Raw genomic sequence first — 20,432 nt, 5'->3', positions numbered from 1 at the left:
CAAACCTAAACAGAAAACACACATTAAACACTAGGAAATATCGGGGGCGCCACCTGCTGCGGCCAGGCCTAGCAAGGCAGGTGGCGGGGCAGATGGGATACACGCCGGGCGCTGAGGGTGGGTTTCTGCCCTGGGCTGCCGGGGACTGGGCACTACGGGATGAAAGCAGGTGACTGTGGACGTGGACCGCCCGGCTGCCCTTGGGGCTTGTGGAGGCCGACGTAGCCCGAAGCGTCTTCCCGCTCAGGTCCTCCAACGAAGGGGTCAGTGGCAATGCCACCAAGGCTGGGTCACGTGGTGACCCCCTGCCCACCTCACGTGGCCGAGGTCCTGGCTCTGCTCCGAAGCACGTCCAGGCCGTGTGGGCGAAGGTGACAGAGCCCCGCCTGCTACACGGTCGTCTCGTTCCTCCAGGGCCCCGTGCGGATGTTACCCGTGCTGTCAGAGCCAAAGGGCGCAGCGTCCCGTGCATCACCATTGACCAGCCCGTTCTGGCCGGGGCCGCCAAAGGGCAGGGACTGTGTCCTCCGGAGCATCTCCAAGTGGGCCGGACCATGGGCTGCCTCCCTGCCGGGCCGTGGGGGACAACCATAGAGCACGGGGCTGGCGTCGCCACCCTCGGGCTGGCTGACCAAGGGGAAGGGGTCACCCTGGGCACAGCAGGCCAGTGAGTGTGGCCCCATTGGGCCCTCGAGCGAGCTGGGGGGGCTGTCCGTGTGCGAGCTATGGGGGCTGCCGTCCAGGCTGGACGGGATGTGGTAGGCGTACTCCTGCTCGGCCGTGGCTGCCCGGTGCTGGCTGAAGTAGTGAGGCTTAGTGCTGCCCTGGACGCACCTGTGCAGGTGCGGGTCGTGCCCGAAGGCGTCCTCCTCGTGCGCGTGGACGTGGGCTGCGTCCTCCATCAACTGCTCGCACTGCATCTTGGCACAGCAGGGTGTGGCTGGTGACAGGCAGCTGACGTGGCTTTGGGTGGCCTGCAGGTTGGTCAACTTGCAGTGGCCGGCTGGCGGGTGGCCAAAGCCCAGCGTCTTGCCTGGACGCGGTGAGTCCTGCAGGCAGGCTGCGTGGCTCAGCACATCCCCGTTGGCGTCGAGCGTGGGGCGGGCGCCGAGCTTCGCGGCGTGGGGGTCCCCACGGGAGGGGCAGCAGGACCACCAGCAGTGCCACACGTCTTCCCGCTTGGCGCAGTGGTGGATGAGCACGAAGAGCCCCAGGGTCACACAGAAGGCGCCGTACAGGCAACTGAAGATCATGTCCAGGAAGTGGCCCTGGGACACGGCCAGCGCCCCAAAGGTCCACGTGGCCACGAACAGGAACAGCGTGAAGGCGGCGGCCCGCAGCTGGGCCTTGAACGAGTGCTCGTTCTGCAGCAGCGAGGTGACCAGGGCATCGTGGGCGGGCGGCGTGGCCAGCGGGGCCCCGGGGCTCTGGCCGGCCTCTGGCCCTGCCAGCCGCTGCCGCTCCTCCGCCCGCTCCCTGAGCTCGTACCTGCGCTCTGGGTGGCGCCGCAGCTGGACGTAGGTGCCGAGGAAGTACACACAGGTGACCAGGGAGATGAAGGTGGCCGGCCCGTAGAAGGCGCCCAGGCTGGGCTCCCAGGCCATCCAGCAGCTGTGGGAGGAGAGCAAGTCAGCGAGGGGGTCGCACCAGGCAGGGCACCGGGTGGGACTAGGGGTCACCGCTTCCCTGAGCTCGCGGGAGGGTCATCGTGAGAAAAGGAGACACACGAAATCGGGACGGGGCCGCCCCTGCTGCCTCCACCAGACAGCGTGGTGGGAGTTTGGGGACGCCGGTGGTGGCGGTGGCCTGCAGGCGGCAGCCAGGCCTGGGCTCCGAGCCTCGGGCCGCCTCTCTGGTGCTGCTGCTTTTCTCGGGCGGCTGCCTTTCCTCCCAGCTTCAGCCGGGACTGGTGGGGCCGCAGTGCTGGGCCCAGGAAGGGGTGAGCCCCGGGGGAACAGGGCCTGCGTGTCCTGCGGGGCTTTGCCCTGGGGGGCAACTGGGGGAGGAGTGTGAGGGTGCGGGCATGGCTCTAGCGCCGGGGGTCGGCTGGGGGCCGTGCTGCGAGCTGGGGCTGCCGCTGGCTCCTGTGAGCGAGGGGGCCAGGCCGGCCTCCCCAGGAGGCTCTACGGAGAAGGGCAGGGGGCGCGGCTTCGGGGAGAGCCCGGGGGGACCCTGCAGCCCCGGAGCCTGAGAAGCCCACAGAAGCCACTGCCAGGTGCAGCCGACCGGTGGCCTCACGGCGGGAGCGGCCTGGCCAGGGCCAGCGAGGCCGAGGGCCCCAGCCCACCCGCCGGCCGCGGGGGCGCTAGAGGCGGCAGAGCTGGGGTTGGGGGCGCCGACGGGGCGGGGTCTGTCTCGGCTCCTACGCACGGCCGGGTCCACGCTCTGCGGTCCTGGGCGGGGCGGCCCTGTTGCCGCGGGCACCCCCTCCACCCCTCCTTCCAGCCCACAGTGCCTGGGGGACCGGAGTGGGGGACGGCGGGTGGGGGATGGGAGGCGGGGAAGCCCGCGTGTGGGGAGGACGGCGCTCCTGGGCGGGGCCACGCCGCCCCCCGACCGCGCCGCGCCAGGTACTCACTACGCGGAGTCCTCGTCCTCCATCCCGTAGTTCCCGATGTTCGTGGCGGCAGTGATGCCGCAGATGATGAAAGGGGCCCCTCCGCTGATGAGGTAGAACCTGCGGGAAGGGGCCGCTCACTGCGCTCCAAGTCCCCCTGCAGCCCCAGGGCAGCCCCCTCTCGCCTTCCTCGGGGCAGAGCGGAGGAGGCGAGGCCCAGGCGTCCTGGCCGAGCAGCTGTCCACCCTGGTGGCGGAGCCGCTGCCAGCTCCCCACCCGCCCTGGCCTCCCCTGCGCCCCCTCCCCCACGAGCCCTGCACCCCACATTCCCCACCCCCTGCATTGCCCCCCATGTTCCCTCACATCCCCCCACCCCCTGGGCCACTCCACGTCTCCTCCATGTGTCCCCCCTCCCCGCTGCTACACCTGTGCAGAGGTGACCCTGGCTGGGCCCAGCACGTGCATCTGGGAACATGTGGTGCCCTGGTTCACGCGGCAGAAATAACGGGGAGAACGTGAAGCCCCTGAGTGGAGGGGGAATCACAGTGGACAGGGTGGAGGGGGCTGCATGCTCCATAGGGGACAGTACGGGGCTGTGGTGGACGCTGTAGTCAGCCGCCTGGCCCCCTTCAGGCGGAGCTGCTCATCCCGCCGGCGCTGGGGCCTCTCAGCCCGAGCCCAGGTAACGCCTGTTCCAGCAGGTGGCTGGCGTCAGTGACTAGCCATGCGTGCTCAGGCCAGTTGGCCCCATAACCTCAGGGTGAGAAACTCACAGGGGCCGTTCCTTGTGCCTTTGTGTGCTGCCTGGCAGCCCAGTTTCTCAGCTGCTTGGGGGCAAATTCTGGTGTTTGACCCCACCCTGGGAGGACAGGGATTCACCTGGAAGGGAGTTGCCTGCCCCCCGTGAGCTGACTGTCCCATCTGTGGGGCCGCAGCCAACAGCTCTATCCAAGGGTGTTGGAGCAGGATCCTGGGGAGTGCAAGGGCCGGGGACTGCCAAGCACCCGTGCCACGGGCACCTGGCCATGGAGCGTGCTGGTTGTCACACACGGTGATGGGTGGTGCCTCTGGTGGGGAGAGCAAGGGGCCAGCTCGGGGACGATCCCCCATAAGAGGGTGTCATTCACAGGATGCCACAAATGCCCAAATCAATGGGAGGGCACCAGGCCCCCAGTGAGGGGAGTGACACGGATTCCAGGTCCACGGGTGGAAGTGGATGATCCTGCACATGGTCACACCCAGTGATGGCTGGGGACTCTGTGCCTCCCGGAATTCTGTATCCAGAGGGCACGTCCTCCAGAATGAAGGAGAAAGAAAGACACATTCTAACAAAAGTAAAACCGGGAGCATTTGTTGTCAGCTGACCTGCACTTAAAGAAATGCCAAATAAAATCCTTTAGGATGATAGGATGCTGTACCAGACAGAAACTTGGAGGAATGAAGATCATCAGAAATACTGAACATCTGGGTAAATATAAAAGATTTTGTTTCCTCTTAATTTCTTTAAAACATATATTGGTGCTTAAAGAAAGAATTTTAACACTGCCTTGAGGAGTTTACAGTACAGGTAGGGGCACTATCTATAGTGTCTGTAGCATAAAGAGGGTGGGAGGAGAGATGGTCCCATGCAGTTGCAAAGTTTCTAATGTATTTTACATGAAATAGTGTAAGTTTCAAACTAAAAAGACTGTGGATTTTAATCCCTAAAGCAACTATGAACAGCTAATAGGTAAAAAGTTAATAGATAAATTAAAATGAAATGTTACAAAATATTAAAATAACCAAAGAAGAAAATAAAAAAGGGAAGGGAGGACAGAAAAAAAAAAGAGAGAGAAATGGAGCAAAAACAGAACAAATAATGAAATGGAGACCAAACAAAACTCGCATTAATTTTTTTTTTTTTTTTTTTTTTTTTTTGTGGTACGCAGGCCTCTCACTGCTGTGGCCTCTCCCGCTGCGGAGCACAGGCTCCAGACGCGCAGGCTCAGTGGCCATGGCTCACGGGCCCAGCCGCTCCGCGGCATGTGGGATCTTCCCGGACCGGGGCACGAACCCGTGTTCCCTGCATCGGCAGGCGGACTCTCAACCACTGCGCCACCAGGGACGCCCCCCATTAAATTTTAATGGAATAAACATTCTACGTCAAAGCCAGAGATAATCAGAATAGATTAACAACAGCAAAAAAGCAAGACCCAGTTATATACTGTCTACAATAGGAGGAAACATTTTAAGTAAAAAGACACAGAGAGGTTGAAAATTAATGGATGGAAAAAGCTATCCACACTAACTGAGTCCAAGAAGGCCAGAGTGACTGCATTAATACCAGACAAAATAAACTTTTAAGAGAAGAGAGAAAGAGGGGCATTTCTTAATGATATCAATGTTAGTTCACAGGAAGACATTAAAATGTAAATGTGTGGGAGCCAAAGGGAAGATTCAAAATATGTGAAGCAAAAATGGGCAAAGTTAAAGGGAGAAATAAACAATTCCAAAATCATAGTTGATGTTTTGAATTCCCCTCTCTTATCAATTGATAGAACAAGTAGGCAAAAAATTCGTAAAGAAATAGAAGATCTGAACAATAACATTAATCTTTTCCCTAATTGCTCTTTCTAGAACATCACACCCAATAATTGCATAGCACTCATTCTTTTCAAGTGCACACTATTTACCATCGCAGACGATGTGATGCTCCATCAAACAAGTGTTGATAAGTGTAAAAGTATCGAAATCATACAGAGTTTATTCTCTGATCAAAGTGAGATTAAATTAGAAACTAATAGCAATAAACTAACTAGGAAAACCACAAATATCTGAAAAATGAAATGACATACTTCTAAATAATTCATGGATCAAAGAAGAAATCATAAGGGAATTTAGAAAATATTTTAATCAGAATGAGAAAAAATACAGTATAATATTTCTGGGATGCAGGGCTTAGAGGGACACTCATAGCCATGAGTATTTCTATGAGGAAAAAAAGAAAGGTCTAAAGTTCAGTGACTGAAGACTGCACCTCAACAGGGCAGAAAAACAAAAGAGCAACGTAGACTCAAAGTAACCAGGAGGAAGAAGATGACAAAAACAGGGACAGAAATAAATGAAAAAAGAAAACAAAAAATAGTGAAAATTATCATGCCAAAATTCATTTCCTGAAAAAAAAAAAAAAGTCAACAAAGCGATACACTCATAGCTGGACTGATCAGGGGTAAAGAGAGAGAGCACAACTTGCCAGCATCAGGAAGGAGGGGTCAGCATTGTCCACCCACAGACACTGGAAACATGAGTAAACTATAAAGGACTGTACACTAACTATTTAGCAACTTACATGAAATGGATCAATTCCTTGAGAAAAATACAAGTTAGCAAAACTGAAACGAGAAGCATTAGAAAATCTGGATACTCTCTTTCTAGTGAAAACACTGACTTCAGTATCCACAAACATCTCACAGAGAAACTCCAGGCTCTGCGAGTGTCCCCAGTGAATCAGAACACACATCTGAGGAAGAGAGGACACCAATCTGATATGGGCTCTTCCGGAAAATGAAGGAGGAGGGAACACCTCCTGACTCAATTTATGAGGCCAGCATGAGCTGATACCCAGCCCAGATGGAGACATTTAAAAAAGAGTTGATTACACACAGCAACCCTCAGGAACACAGACACAAACATCTCCAACAGTGTGTCAGCAGATGAAATCTAGGACTTTATGAAAAGGACAAAGCATCATGACCAAGTAAGAATGATCACAGAAATGCGAATTAGCCTGTTATTCATAAACGTCGATCAATGCAGTTCATCATATAAACGCAAGGAGAAGCCATGTGATTGTTTGATAGGTGTAGCAAAAACATTTCAGAAAATTTAAGATGCATTCATCATAAAAAAATTTCAGCAAACTAGGAATCGATGAATCTCCTCAACCTGCTGGGAGGCGTCTATGAAAACTGGTAGCCAGTGTCATCCTTGATGGTGAGACGGTAGAGCTTCCCCAAGATCAGGAACGGGCAAGGTGCCCCTCCCCCCAGTCCCTGCGAACGGGTCCTGGACACCCCGGCACCCTGACGAGGCAGCAAAGAAGTAAAGGCACCAGTGAGAATGAAGTAAGTACATTTCTGTTTGCAGGTGACCTGACTCGTTACCTGACAAATGCTGTGGCGTCTCCAAAACAACTGCTGGGACTAACGGGAGAATTTAGACGGTTATGAGCTCATCACACAAAAAGTCAGTTATACTTTGTACATGAGCAGGAAACCACTGGAAAATAAAAGTGCTGTTTACGATGACATCAAACCAGAATCCCAGCAGATTCTTTTTTTTTAAGTGGATAATTTATTCTAAAATTGATATGGAAATGTAAAGGGTCTGGACTATCGAAGGCCATCCTGAAAAAAAGACGGGCTGCAGGATAGACTACGAAGCCCCAGCATCAGGACCGTGTGGTCCTGGAGGGAAGCCTGACAGTGGACAGGGACACTTGGCTGTGTCCCATCCAGGCTGGCTAGGGGTCTCCCCATGGAGAGAACAGCTGAGCACGGCCCCTCCACCAGGGCCTCCCTTCCTGGGGTGAGGCTGGGGGCTCCCCACTTGAAGAGAAACTGTCAGAGCTCTTTCTGGGAGGCGGGGCCTGTGTGGGCAGCACTTTCAGCCTGATGACAACCAGTGACAGGTGACTGAGCCCCTCCAAGCACCTCCGCGGGCCAGACCCGCATCGCTGCCTGCAGCCCCTCCAGGCTCACTCCTGCCTGGGCCTCCCCTTTCGGTCTCTGCCTGGACCCTGGGCCCTCCCGCTGCTCCGTCCGTCCTGCGGCTCCAGGCTCACCTCCTCTGCGCCTGCCGCGCCGTCTGCTTTGTTCCCTGCACGCCCGGGTCACCTGCATGTTCTCCGGGCCTCGCCCACCCCGTTCCCCTCAAGCTGCCGCCAGCACTGCACCTTCCTCTGAAGAGAGGTGCCGAGTCTCTGTTCTCGTGGGACATCCGCTATTTGTAGGTGAGAGCGGGCACAGGGGGGCAGGCCCCTGCACTCGTCCGAGCACCTCGGGGCATGAGCTCTGAGTGCCTTCCCTGGGGCTCCGGGTGTGAGCACGCAGCCCACCCGGCCAGCCCAGAGCAAGAGGAAAAGGGAAGCGACGTGCCCAGAAACTGGCCAGATTCACAGGATGCTGTCACAGGCCAGTGTGGCCCGAGGCCTGAGTGAGGGGCAGCCTGAGGGCCAGAGGCTGGGGGTGCTCCCGCCCCCGTGCAGAGGCCGAGGGAAATGAGCAGCGCCTGCAGACCCTGCAGGCGCAGTGAGCCAGCCTCCGGGATTCCAGCTCAGCGCAAGGCGGGGCAGCGGCCAGGCCAGATAAAACTGCAGGGACGATGGCCCGACTGCCTCAGTGACTTGGGGAAATCTTCCCAGGGGAGCGAATGCTTGCGGACCCGGCCCGAGGGTCCTGCTCCAGCCACGCAGCAAAGGGGTCTGGCCTGCGGGCCTCCATGCCCCTGGGTTGCAGCCGCTCGGCTCCCACTGCTGACGGGGCTGCTCAGAGAGAAACCTGGGGTTTGATCAGGAGACACCTTTAGCACACGGTGAGGTGCATCGGCAGGCGGCCCCACGGGATGGGACACGCATGGGACGGACCCCTGCTCAAGCCTGCACCGCCCCCGTGGCCCCATGGCTCAGGGAGCCCCCAAGAAGCCCTGCAGCGGGGGGCCCAGGATGGTCTCTTCTCTGGTGTCTGGGTGGATGGAGAAACCGGCGACATGGCTAAGCCACAGCCGGGGGGCGGGGGGGACAGCTTGACCAGAGACCCCGCCGTGGGTCTCAGCCCGGGCCATTCAGTGCTGCCGCCGCCTCTCTCTTCCCTGGAGGCCGAGAGGCACCCGGGGCCCTGGAGCCAGTAGGTTGGCTCTGCTCCGCCCGCGGTGGACAGTCGGGGCCCACGCAGCTGACACCGTCCTCCCCAACAAGGCCAGGCTGCAGCCGGAGCCAGCCTGGGCCCTGGCCCTGTAGTCCTGCAGGGTGAGCGGTCACGCGTCTCTGCTGCCTCCGGCCAGGCGCCCTCCAGCCCCCGGGCGCCTCTTCCTCTGCAGGGAGCTTCGCCCGGCCTTTGCCTGGGCTGTTCCGGCTCCAAGTCCACCAATGCGGGGGCGCCATGCCGAGTACAGGTCGCGGGGCGTCGTACAGGCTCGGTCAGCAGAGGGCGCTGGAGCCCGCCTCCGGCCCCTCGGCCAGGGCGGCTGTTCTCGCTGCGGCCGCTGGGCGCTCCAAGGTGGGGATGCTCCGCGCTGGGGATGCTCCGCCCCCCACCTGCCCCGGCTCCCGCGCCCCCGCCCCCGCATGGACCTTCCTGCAGCAGCCTCCACTCTCCACCCCAACCAGCCAACTCTAGTCCAGCCGCAGCCTCTCCGTGAGGTCGTGACCCCAGTGCTGGAGGGGCCGCGAGCCGAGGGTGCAGCCACCACTAGAAGCGGGCAAAAGCACGAAAATGGATTCGACCCTGGAGCGTCCGGAAGGGCCAGCCCTGTCCACATGTGGATTTAGCCCAGGGGCGTTGGTTTAGACGTCTGACCCCAGGACTGTGTGATGATAAATCTGTGTAGTTTTAAGCCCCTGAATTTGTGGTGATGTTTTCCAACAGGAGCAGGAAACGAACCTGGTCCCCAGCTTACACCACCCAGAAATTCCCGTCCCAGGCGGAAGTCAGGAGTGTAAGTGGCGGTGGAATCACAGAGCTGAGTGTGCGAGGCATCTGTAGAGAATGACGGGTTTGTTAACCGGACGCAGCATTCGTGCCCCAGACTCCTGCTTCAGAGGGTGCTTTCCAGCTGGTAGGAGCCGGGACAGCCGTTTGTAACACCAGCAGCCCCAGGTGATGCAGGGGGTGTGTGCTGTCCTATGGCAAAGGACAGACAGATGGACGGACGCACGGCCCAGAGGGAGGATGGGAGGAGGCTGGGTGCTCAGCAGGGGACGGCAGATGGGACCCCCAAGAGGTCCCCCCGAGGGAAAGGGGCAAAAGGGCTGAGGGGTTTGGTGGGGTCACACCCCCCCTCCGGCGCCACCAGGAGCAGCGTAACTGCAGGAGAACTGGTCATTTGTCCACGTCACACGGCCAGATGGTGACACAGTTACAGAGACGGGTCTGAAAAACACGCTGTGCAGTGAAAGAAACCGGATAAAAATATGAAACGAGGATACGGCTCAAAGTCAGTGCAGACACAACTGGTGTTTAGGGGTGCATACTTGGGGGGTAAAACTATTAAAAAAGGCAATAAAAGTCATGAATGAGGACAGGGAGGGGGCTGGGTGTGGGCACGGCTGAGGTTTCCACAGAGGAGGCTTCTGTTTCTTCCCCTGAAGGGCACACGAAAATTTCATAAACCTGTGCTGATATTTTAGACTTATTTGGGGTGTAAATGCTCTATTTCTCAAAAAAAAAAAAAGTTTAAAAAAAAAGGAAAAGAAAGAGAAAGGACCAGCCCTCTCCCTGAGCCTGGGGTGCCGCAGAGCCTGGAGAGTGTGGGCTCTGGCAGCTCTGACCCCGCCACCCGCCTGCCCGGGCACCTGACCGTCCCCCGTCCTGTCCTCTGAGCTGGGCCTGGGCCCTGCCCTGCACACTCGCCTGGCTGGAGCCAGCGTCCAGTCAGAATAAACCAGCTCCTGGGACAGAGAATGCTGGACAGCCAGCGCAGGGCCCAGATGGAGGGCGTTGTCCCTGCCGAAGCCGCTCGGGTCCTGGGCGGGCAGCTGTGGGGCTGAGTGAGGAGCCCCTGCGTGTGCCCATCCCCAGCTCCAGGCAGGCCCAGCTGCCCTCGAGGGTGTGGTGTCAGCGACGGGCACACAGTGAGCTCAGGCCACTGGGGTTTCTGGCTCCAGCAGCGCAGGTCCCATCTACTTGAGCTTCAGTATTTTAAACGGGCTTTTGTTTAAGAGTCCCCTCTTTCCGCTTTTAGGCTAGTAATCCGCAAGCCTCCAGGGCCGCAGGGAAACCTGACTTTGAAACCCCCGCGGCCTCCCCAGTGCCTTTCCTGTGTCAGCTGGGCTGAGTGGAGGACCCTCTTCCCAGGTCAAGGGGGAGCATCGCTTCCCCGAGGGTCCAAAGGGCCACAAGAGAGGATGGAGGCCCGCAGAGGCCACTTTCTCCCTCTGCGGCTCGGCCACCAGAAGGGACCAGTGGGTGAAGGGGCCCCCAGAAGGGACCTGGGAGGAGAAGCCGCGTCAGGCTGTGATGAGGGTCCTGACCGTGGGGGGGGCCATGAGTCCCCCTCTCCCCGCCGGGCAGTCGATCCACTGTCCGGGGCCAGACGTGCTCAAGGCGCCCTCCCCCAGGAGAGCCCGAGGAACCGCCGTCAGCCGACAGACCCTGGCTGGTCCGTGCCCTCGTGGAGCCTGGGCCTCTGTGGACGAGACGCGCTGACATGAAGAGCGGATATGAACGACTCTCACGGGGGTCACTGCTGCCAGGCCTCCCTGTGTCCTTGAGCCACAGGGAGATGCAGTCGGGTGGGGGGTGGAAGCTGGAGGGAGGATGACCTGTGAACCTGCCCAGGCACCGCCCTTCAGACCCGGTGTCCATCAGATAGGTGTCCATCTCCTGGTGCAGTTAGCATTCCTTGTGTTGCTCAGGACTTCTGAAATACGAGAGATCAGGTTGATGATTTCAGCTCAGGTGAGAGAGCCGTCCACATCCATCGCCCAGGTGTGTGGCTTTTAGAGCCACCGATGTGCCTCTGAGATGCAGACCCTTACGTCCAGCTTGCACTGACCGGGGTGGACAGAGGAGGGTGATAACCCTTGAGGATTTGAGGCCTGGAGAAAAGCTGGTGGATGAAGGCCTCAGGGCCACACAGTGAGGGACGCCTGTCCGAGCCCTGACTACGCCATGCAGATGCTCCAAGACCATCTCCTGTTCAGAGTGTGCCCTGCATTTAACATGTAGCCAGGGCGCTTTACGATGACCCGCATGAAACTGCACCCCAATTGCCATGATTCTCTCAGTGACAGGTGCCAGCACGTGGGGCCGTGTGGTTGCTTTCCCCTAGAAGGAGCCCTGTGTTCCTGGGCCAGGTCTGTGAGCCAGGACGTGATCCCAGGTGTGGCCTCACGGGGCCCCGGGGGTCAGACTTGGAGGGTCCTGCTCGGTTCACCGACGGCCCCGGAGCCCTCTGCCCCTGTGGCAGTGCTGGGGGGTTGTGTGGTTCCGCCTGGCCCAGCGCTTGCCGAGCACGTCCTAAGCCCCTGGCCGTCTATAATCACTGCTGCGAGAAGGGGTTCCTGGCAGAGAGAGCCCCAGGGAACTATCCCTCCACCAGGCAGGGCCGTCCAGGGTCGAGGCCGACTGCACGTGGGCTAATGGACGGACCAGGGGCCTCAGCTCTGCAGGCGCCTGTCATCCAGGGTGTAGGCACCTCGGCACCAGCGCCAACTGCAGTTTCCAGATAAGAAAACCACCAGCTGACCTTAAGTAATAGGAAACTACCTAGGTGCACTTTATCAGAAAGGGCAGAACAGATTGCAAAATTAGGATGTAATTACATGCATCTAAATTGGGAATTACCCCCTGAGCATCAGTAAAATCACAGCAAGAAGCTCCGTTTGATTCTGAGGTAGACTTCCTTTGGCCGACTGCTGTGGACTGAATGTCCCCCGTTCCCATGTTGACATCCTAAGCCCAAGGTGGTGGTATTAGGTGGGGCCTTGGCCATGCGAGCGGAGCCCTCACGAATGGGATTAGCGCCTTATAAGTGACCCCAGAGAGCTCCCAGCCCCTTCTGCCATGTCAGGTCGCAGTGAGAAGACGGACATCTAGCAACCAGGAAGCTGGTCCTCACCAGACACCGAAGCTGCTGGTGCCTTTGTCCTGGACGGTCGGCCTCCAGACCGTGGGAAACAAGTGTCTGTTGTTTAAGCCGCCGGCCTGTGGAGTTTTGTTTTCGTCACCCGAATGGACTGAGACTAAGGGAGCGGGAGGGGTGGAGAGGTCTGTCCACCCGGAGAGCCTGGCGGAGGGGACTTGGCCACCCAGCCCATCCACAGAGGCTGCGGACGGCGCCCTGCACAGCTGTCCTAGTGGCTCCCCCGGCGCTGGCTGAACGGCCCGCGAGCGGCTGGGCTTGGAGACTCACGATCGCCAGGTTACACGCGGCACCTTCCGTGGGGATGACGCAGGCAGGGGAGGTAGAGATGTGGACAGAGAAGGGCCTGAACGAGGCTAAAGAGACCAACAGTCATGAAGTTTGGGTGCTGAGCCCTCCTCGTGGTGGTGGCCTTTCAGCAGTGGCTGAGCCACGGCTCCTGGGCCCTCAGTGTGGACACCTGCCTCGTTCTCTCTGTTTGTGTCTCTCGGCCAGGCTCTCCCTCTCCTCCCCGCTGACACTCGGAAGTGCTGACCAGCAGGCCAGCTCTCTCCCCAAGGCTGGCGGCTGGGGACCTGGGTCTTGGTGTTTCCCCGTGTCACTGACGGATGAGGGTGTCCCACGTGGCGGGTTGGCCCGGAGACTTGTGCCAATGGCAGGTCTGGAGGTCACCAGCTGTGGCGGTCGGGCTGCAGGGGAGCCTGTGCAGCCGGTCCCCAGGGCAGATCCGAATGCGCCCGCAGCCGGCTTCCCTGGGCAGAAACCCTGTGTGCATTCTGCTCCTGGAGGATGCTCCCATGTGAAGAATCCTCCACTTGGGTTCTTGCTTGGAGCTTCAGCACCTTCTCAGCCCCACGCTGCAAATCACACCCCGACCGGCTGAACCCGTGTGGCAGACCCAGCCCTGGACTTGGTCTTCTGCTTGTTCCTGCTGCTTGGTTTGCTTTCAGACCACCCAGTGAAATTCCCTGGTGCCAGTGCCCCTCAACTGCACCCCGGGCCCCAGCAAGGTCCGCACCTCTGGGTCGAGTACCTTGGCTGTGCCTTGTGTGCCTGGCATGGCTCCGTGGCCCCCTCTGTGAGTACAACAAGCCCCCTTCAAGGCCTCGTCTGCGTTTCTTCCCGGAGCTGTGCTTTATCACCCCTCACCCAGCGTCTACATTCCTAGAAACCCCTCCCCAGCGTGCTAGCCTGTGCAAATTCTCCCAGACTCAGCTTGAGGAGTCTCCTCCCACTGCGGCCCTGTGTGGGTCCCTCTGTGGAACCACAGCCAAGCAGCCACCACCTCTGTGCTGAGCAGGGGAGGAGGGACCCCGGGAGTCCCGTGATGATAGCCGAGCCTCTGGTCCTCACGTCAGAACAGAGTTTTGATCAGACTGCTTTCTTCCCACGCCCAGCTCAGGTTAGCACTGAGGTTATGCATTCAAGGCCAAATTAAAAAAATATTTACTGAATCACTATCATTTATCTGCATGTGGATTTGACATTTAATGAGGAAGAGCTGTGATCCTGGTTCTGGGAGGCAGTCCTCTCCCTCGGTCCAGGGGGAGGACGCAGCAAAGCCCCCGTTAGATGTACTGGGGCGGCTGCCAGCAGCGTTCTGTGGGATCTGGGGGTACGGTCCTGTGGGAGCAAAGGGAGTGGGGAGGCGTGGGGAGGGGCCGTCACCACATGGTGGAAGCAGGCGGCCTAGCGGGGGCTGCCGGGGGAGGGTGGGGGCTCAGGCTGGGGACCGGCATCCGGCGTCGGGGCCCTGCGTGCTTCCACGTTACGAGGGGACTCTGGAGGGATGGGGGTTGGACGGAAGGGCACTGAGGGCGGGAGGCCTGGGGGACGGAGAGCGGTCTGAAGGGAGTACAGTGGCTGAGGGGGGCCGGGGCGACAGAGGAGGGGAGGCTGGGAAGAGGGGGGCTCCTCCTGGGGAGGAGACGAGAGCAACGCCCAGCTTCCTGACACTGGTGTGGGGGTGACGGTGCTAGTGCCGTACTGAGCCGCCTGCTGTGTGTGCTGGGCGTGCGCTCAGGTCCACGTGGACACACCAGGGCGCTGGGCGTGGGCTCGGGTCCACGTGGACACACCAGGGCGCTGGGCGTGGGCTCGGGTCCACGTGGACACACCAGGGCGCTGGGCGTGGGCTCGGGTCCACGTGGACACACCAGGTCGCGGGGCGTGGGCTCGGGTCCACGTGGACACACCAGGGCGCTGGGCATGGGCTCGGGTCCACGTGGACACACCAGGGCGCTGGGCGTGTGCTTGGGTCCACATGGACATACCAGGGCACTGGGTGTGGGCTCGGGTCCACGTGGACACACCAGGGTCACACCAGGGACACACCATGTGGACACACCAGGGTCCACGTGGACCTGAGCCCACGTGGACACACCAGGGCGCCAGGCGTGCACTCGGGTCCACGTGGACACACCAGGGTGCTGGGCATGTGCTCGGGTCCATGTGGACACACAGGAGTGTGGGTGTGGTTTTGTGTCCCTCGTGGATACACTATTAGTTGTGTTGGGGCCTCTGAGAAACAGCATTGGCACCTTGGGGACCGAAGGCTGGACCAGGGCTGCGTGGACACTGGGCAGTGGCGGCTGGAGTGGGGAGCTCTGCCTTGAGTCCCTCCGGGCATCTTGGTGTGAGGGGACCCTGTCATGGGTGGGCGGCGCTGTGTCCTGGATCAGGGGGCCTGGTGGTGGAGGCTGGGCTGGGTGGGCCCTTGGGAGCTGGACTGGGCTCCTGGCCGAGTCCGTGGTCCAGTCCTGCCCCCTCATTGGGCGGCTGCCCTGTGGGGCAGGGTCCTCCCTCGCCCCCTGCTGTTCTTTCCCACCTCCACTCTCCCCCTCACCCTTCACAATGCTTCCTGCGCTGCCCATGTGCTGGTTCCCCAAGGCCTACCCGCCCCCCCCCCCCAAGAAAACCAGAAGGTCCTGGTGCTGACACCCTGGGCCCAGCTGAGGCTCTAAGTCTGTCCCATCCCCAGACACCCACCCCCAAAGCTGAGGGGTAGCACCTCCTTGTCTAAATGTACACCCTTTTGTTCCAGGTGGTGATACCCCAGCAGGAAGCCCTGAGGCAGGACTGACGGGCCAGGGACCCAATTCACACTCAGCTCACAGCCATGAGAGACCGTAAAGGCCTTGACTCTGCTCGGTGACCCTTGGGCCTGGCCCGGGGCCTGAATCGAGGTGCTCCCCTAGAGCCCACACTCCACACCCATTCCATTCCTCACCTAGAGAAATCAGACAGCTAACCTGGCCGTGCAGCCCCACAGCAGAACCTGCAAAGTAACCCGCCTCCACCGCAGGCCCTCCCGGCTCCTGACCCTGACCTCAGAGCTTTCCAAACACCGGAAGGAAGGAAGTAGTATGTTTCCCATCACTGGAGTCCAGATCTCTCCCCTCAGCCACGGGGCCCTTCAGTCCATCTGAAATCCCCTTACTCAGCTGTCTCTAAGACCGTCAGCACAATTCTAGAGAGATTCACCCCACCCCTGACAACCGAATGATCTGTGGAAAATAAACAACACATTCATAAATAACCAGTGGGTAGAAGAGAAAATCACAAGGACAATCAGAAAAGACCTTGAGATGAATGAATAAACCCCACAACACACCACAACCTCTGGGATCAGCGAAAGCATTGCCCAGAGGGAAATTCATAGCCATAAGTTCTAGAGTCAAAACAGAAAGATCTCAAATCGGGAATCTGACTTTATACTGTAAGGAACTGGGACAAAGAAGAGCAAACTGAATTCAAATCAGCAGAAGGAAGGGAATAATAGACACTAGAGCAGAGATAAATACAGTAGAGGCGATCACTAATTAGCTGCTGATGTATGAACTGGGACAACCCTCGAATCTCTTTATGCCTCAGTTTCCTTATTTTGTAAAATAGAAATAGTCATGTTCCCTCTAATGTGTGTGAAAGTACTGTGTAAACTATGAGGTATTATTAAACTTACTTTGCGTCAGACACATTTTCTGTTCTAAACAAACTGTGAATAATCATAAAACACGTCCCTGCCCTTTAGCGCAGAGCGTGACAGAGTATGTGCTCAATAAATGTCGCCTATTTCAAAAATGAAAAATTAAAAAATAGAGAAAATTGATGAAATCAAAGTTGGTTCTTCAAAAAGATTGACAAGATTGGCTAACTATTAGCTGGACTAAGAGAAAAAGAGAGAGGACTAAGACAGTCCTAGGAGTCCTAGCCAGAGCGATTAGGCAAGAAAAGAAAGAAAAGCATTCAAATGGGAAACAAAGAAGTAATACTCCCTACATGCAGATGACATGAGGTATATAAGATCCCAAAGGATCCACGGAAAGTTGCTGGAGCTAGTAAGCAATGTCAGCCAAGTTGTAGGACACAAGATCAACACAAGGAATCAGTTGTATTTCTATACGTACGCAATGAACAGCCTGAATATAAAGCTAAGGAAACAATCCCATTTACAATAGCATAAAAAAATACTTAGGAAAAAACTTAACCACGGAGCACAAGATATGTGTGCTGAAAACTGTAAAACATTCCCGGGAGGAACAAAAGAAGAATGGAAAGACATCCTGTGTTTACAGATTGGTTGCTGCCAATAATGTTAAAATGGTAACACATCTTCACATGCTCTCCAGATTCAATGCAATCTCTATCCAAAGTCCAATGGCCGTTTTTGCAGAAATGGAGAAAACTATTTTAATATTTGTGTGGGATTTCACAACTGTTTTCTTTTTATTACTCAGTGGAAAGCTGCAGAGCTGGGCTGCTGGGCTGGGAGGACACAGGGGCTCTGGCCACTGCCCGTGCCGCCCAGCCCTCCCCGAGGGTCCAGCAAGACATGGTGTGCTCTGTTCTGACAGCTTACGCACCATGCCCTGGCAGCACGTGGCCTTTTGGGGCGCTTCCCTCTCAGGAAGTCCCAGGAGCTAACTTCCTGTTGCTGTTGGTAAAGCCCAGGTGACTTTCCAGTCTTGGGAGTGGGGTCAAGGACACAGTAAAAGGATGCCTGTTGCGGGGCCGGTGGGAAGATCCCCACTGATTAGGATGCTTCCGGTTGAGGAGGCTGAGGGCAGAGGCTGCAGGGCCTGGAGTGTGGAGGGCAGAATGTGAGCCCCGGGGGCCTGGGACGAAAGTCTCTGGTCCCTGACGGCTCCCACCAGCCTTTGGGGTCCCCATGATCGGCCTCTGGTCTCTCTGGAGAAGGCCCAGGCCCATCACATTTGCCGCCAGCCCCCGGCCAGGCCGGGCCCGAGAGAGCAGACTGTGCTGGTGACGGGGGGAGCCGGAAGCAGATGCCCCCGCCCTCCAACATCTGCACCCGTGGCGGGTGTGCGTGCCGGGACGGGGTGGCGACTGGCAGGCTGGTAACCGAGGGAGCTACTGGGGTCACAGTGCTACGTGGACACCCCAGTGTCAAGGCCCTTTGTACTAAAGGAAGTGGACGCCGGGGCAGGGGTGTGGCAGTGGCCTCCGGGCAGCACCAGGAGCGGCCAGTTTCCCTGAGTGACCTGCGGGTGTGACAGCGCGGCTGGGGCAGTCCCCACCCCAGGCCCCAGGTCACGGAGCCCCACGGTGCTGGGCGCCCAGCCAGGTCACGTGCATTTTGAAGCTGTCAGAGAAAAACAGAGCGAGCTCCACAGCTCCACCCCAGTCTTCAAGCAACCAGGCAGCGCTTCAATCAATTTCAGACCCGCAAACGCATTTTGAGAGTGATTTTTAAACCCAGGGGACCTGGGGCCTCCCTGGCAGGAGACGAGATGATGCAATCCCGCCTCCCTGGCCCAAGTCACTGCGAAAGCGCCACTGCCTCTGCTTGCCACGTGGCAACGCGTCTGCTCCACCTGAAAATCAAATAGTGTCGGAAGCCTGGGGGCGGGGATGGGGTGGTGTTGGGGGGTCACTATACACTTAAATAACACAGGGCGCTTTTTAATCTGCCTCAGAATGGGCGCTCTGCTGGGCTGTGGGCTTACTGAGCGCTGGTCCACGTCCCTCCAAATGCAAAGCCAGACAGAGCTCGGTCCGAGGGCCCGGGTGTCCCTGGTGCCCCCCGCGTGGGCCACAACCTCACAGCAGCAGCAGCTGCCTTTCCCAGGGACCACCTGGTTGGGATCGTCTCAGGAATCCCAGGCAAAAGGCTCCCAAACGCCAAGGGTCCCCCTCCACACCCCCAGCCCCAGTGTCCAGGGCGGCCTCTGGCTGAGCTGCACATCACCACCAGCGGGTACCCTGGGGAAGCTCAGTGGGCAGCCAAGGCTTGTGCTCTCCGAGCTCAAGTGACGTCCTGGAGACGGTGGCAGCCGGATGACTTTGGGCAGCTGGTGCCCAGGCTCAGGGCCACGTAGGCCGATCTGAGCCTGGCTCCTGCCGACGGCCGATTTGGGTTCAGTCTTGGCTCAGAGAATTGAAGGGCAGAGCCCAGCAAAACCCTGATCGCCATGGATCGCTGCCCAGTGACGGGGGCAGGTGTGTCCTTGTCTAAAGGAGCCGAGATCGCTCCTTGGAGTGAAGTGAGATGCACTCCTGCCGTGGCCCCGGCAGGCTGGTGCCCCAGTGTCTCCCTGGCTCACATGCTGGAAGGGGGTCTGGGGCTCCCATCGACCCCAGGCCTGTTCCGACCACGTCCATCTCGAACCCCCCCGGCCCAAGGAAGCAACAGGGACAACTGGCTGGAGCAGGGCTTCCATATACATGCCCGAGCCACGCGGTCACCTTGAGACGAGGCTCCCCTCTTAGCTCTCTGAGAGCCGTGAATAAACCAGAGCCAAGACCAGGGCCCTGACCCACCGCGGAACCATCTCTCCCCATGCCCACCCAACATGGGTGCTGGGGTTCTCCCCGCAGGAACTCAGCAGCACCAGAGGGCACTCACCCCAGCATCAGGGCCCCACCCTGCCCCTGGCCACCTGTGCCATCGGGTCGTCCTCAGGCCCCAAGTTCCCTTGTGGCCAAGAGCCCCAGAGGGAGGTCCAGGGCCGGGGTCTCTTGGAGCCTGGTCGTGGGGCGGCCAGGCGCACTCAGTACCTGAGCAGGGGCTGCTTGGGGTGCGGTGGCTGGTCTGCCCCCGGGCACAGCGGGGCCTTCTTGGTCACCTGCTTGTAGATGTTCCTGGCGGCCACTCCGATCCACAGCATGGTGGAGAGTGTGGAGTAATGCAGCACGATGCCCACCTGAGGGGAGAGAGCGAGTGAGCCAACCACCCCCAGCCCTGCCCCCGCCAGCGCACGTTCCCCCAAGTCTGAGCCCCTCCCCCTTGCATCCTCAGGAGGCAGCTCAACAGTGACGGGAAGTGGGACTGGCAGGGGGCACTGGGGTCCTCAGGGCAGATGCCACACTTCACAGGGGCTGGAGCTCAAGGGAGTCGCGTGGGCTGCCAGGACCCTTGAACGGGTCAGCATGGCCGTACTGCAGAGAGGTGTGTGAACGACCCCCTGGGCATGGTCCTAGTGGCGAGCACATCCTCCCGCACATGGGCCGGGTGCACACATCCGTGTGGTTGGCATGGCTCAGCCCCACCGGTGCCCACCAAAGGAAGGGAGGGGCGATGGCGCAGCGGGGTCTCCCGGGATTCTGGTGTTTGCGGCTTGCGGGTGAGATACAGCGCTTTGGGGTCAGAGGCTGAAGTTCACTCCCTGCCAGTCGGAGTCGCTCATTACTATGGCAACAGCCCCAGTCGCCCATGGCGGCGGCTCTGCCTTAGCTGATTACATATTCCACACCCCGTCATCTCCATCCGATTCTGTTAAATGAGGTTACCTTTGAAGTAATAACCTGACATTTCGCAATGACAAGTAAAATATGGCTGTAATTGTAAGGATGTCAATGTTTAAGGAATACAGACATTCTGTGAGTAAAGGTAACATCGCATCATTATAATGATTTATCAACTCCAGGGTTCAGTTGTTTTTTGTTTTGTTTTTTTTTTTTTTTGCAGTACGCGGGCCTCTCACTGCTGTGGCCTCTCCCGTTGAGGAGCACAGGCTCCGGACGCGCAGGCTCAGTGGCCATGGCTCACGGGCCCAGCTGCTCCGCGGCATGTGGG

The 20,432-nt window shown here is 58.7% G+C and overlaps 1 protein-coding gene across 1 annotated transcript; it reads right to left on the bottom strand.

Moving 5' to 3' along the window:
- Positions 1 to 389: 389 nt before the first annotated feature.
- ADGRA1 (adhesion G protein-coupled receptor A1) lies at positions 390 to 19,524 on the bottom strand (the record flags this gene model as incomplete). The annotated part of the gene is made up of 3 exons (XM_079718540.1): positions 390 to 1,611; positions 2,579 to 2,677; positions 19,415 to 19,524. The coding sequence occupies 3 exons, from the start codon at positions 19,522 to 19,524 to the stop codon at positions 390 to 392; spliced, it is 1,431 nt and encodes a 476-aa protein (XP_079574666.1).
- Between the last annotated feature and the right edge of the window lie 908 nt (positions 19,525 to 20,432).

The sequence above is a fragment of the Hyperoodon ampullatus genome (genome assembly GCF_949752795.1).
Source record: "Hyperoodon ampullatus genome assembly, chromosome: 1".
NCBI classification, from domain to species: domain Eukaryota; kingdom Metazoa; phylum Chordata; class Mammalia; order Artiodactyla; family Ziphiidae; genus Hyperoodon; species Hyperoodon ampullatus.
Note: the sequence above shows the minus strand (reverse complement) of the source record. Positions and strands in the feature narration are given on the sequence as shown.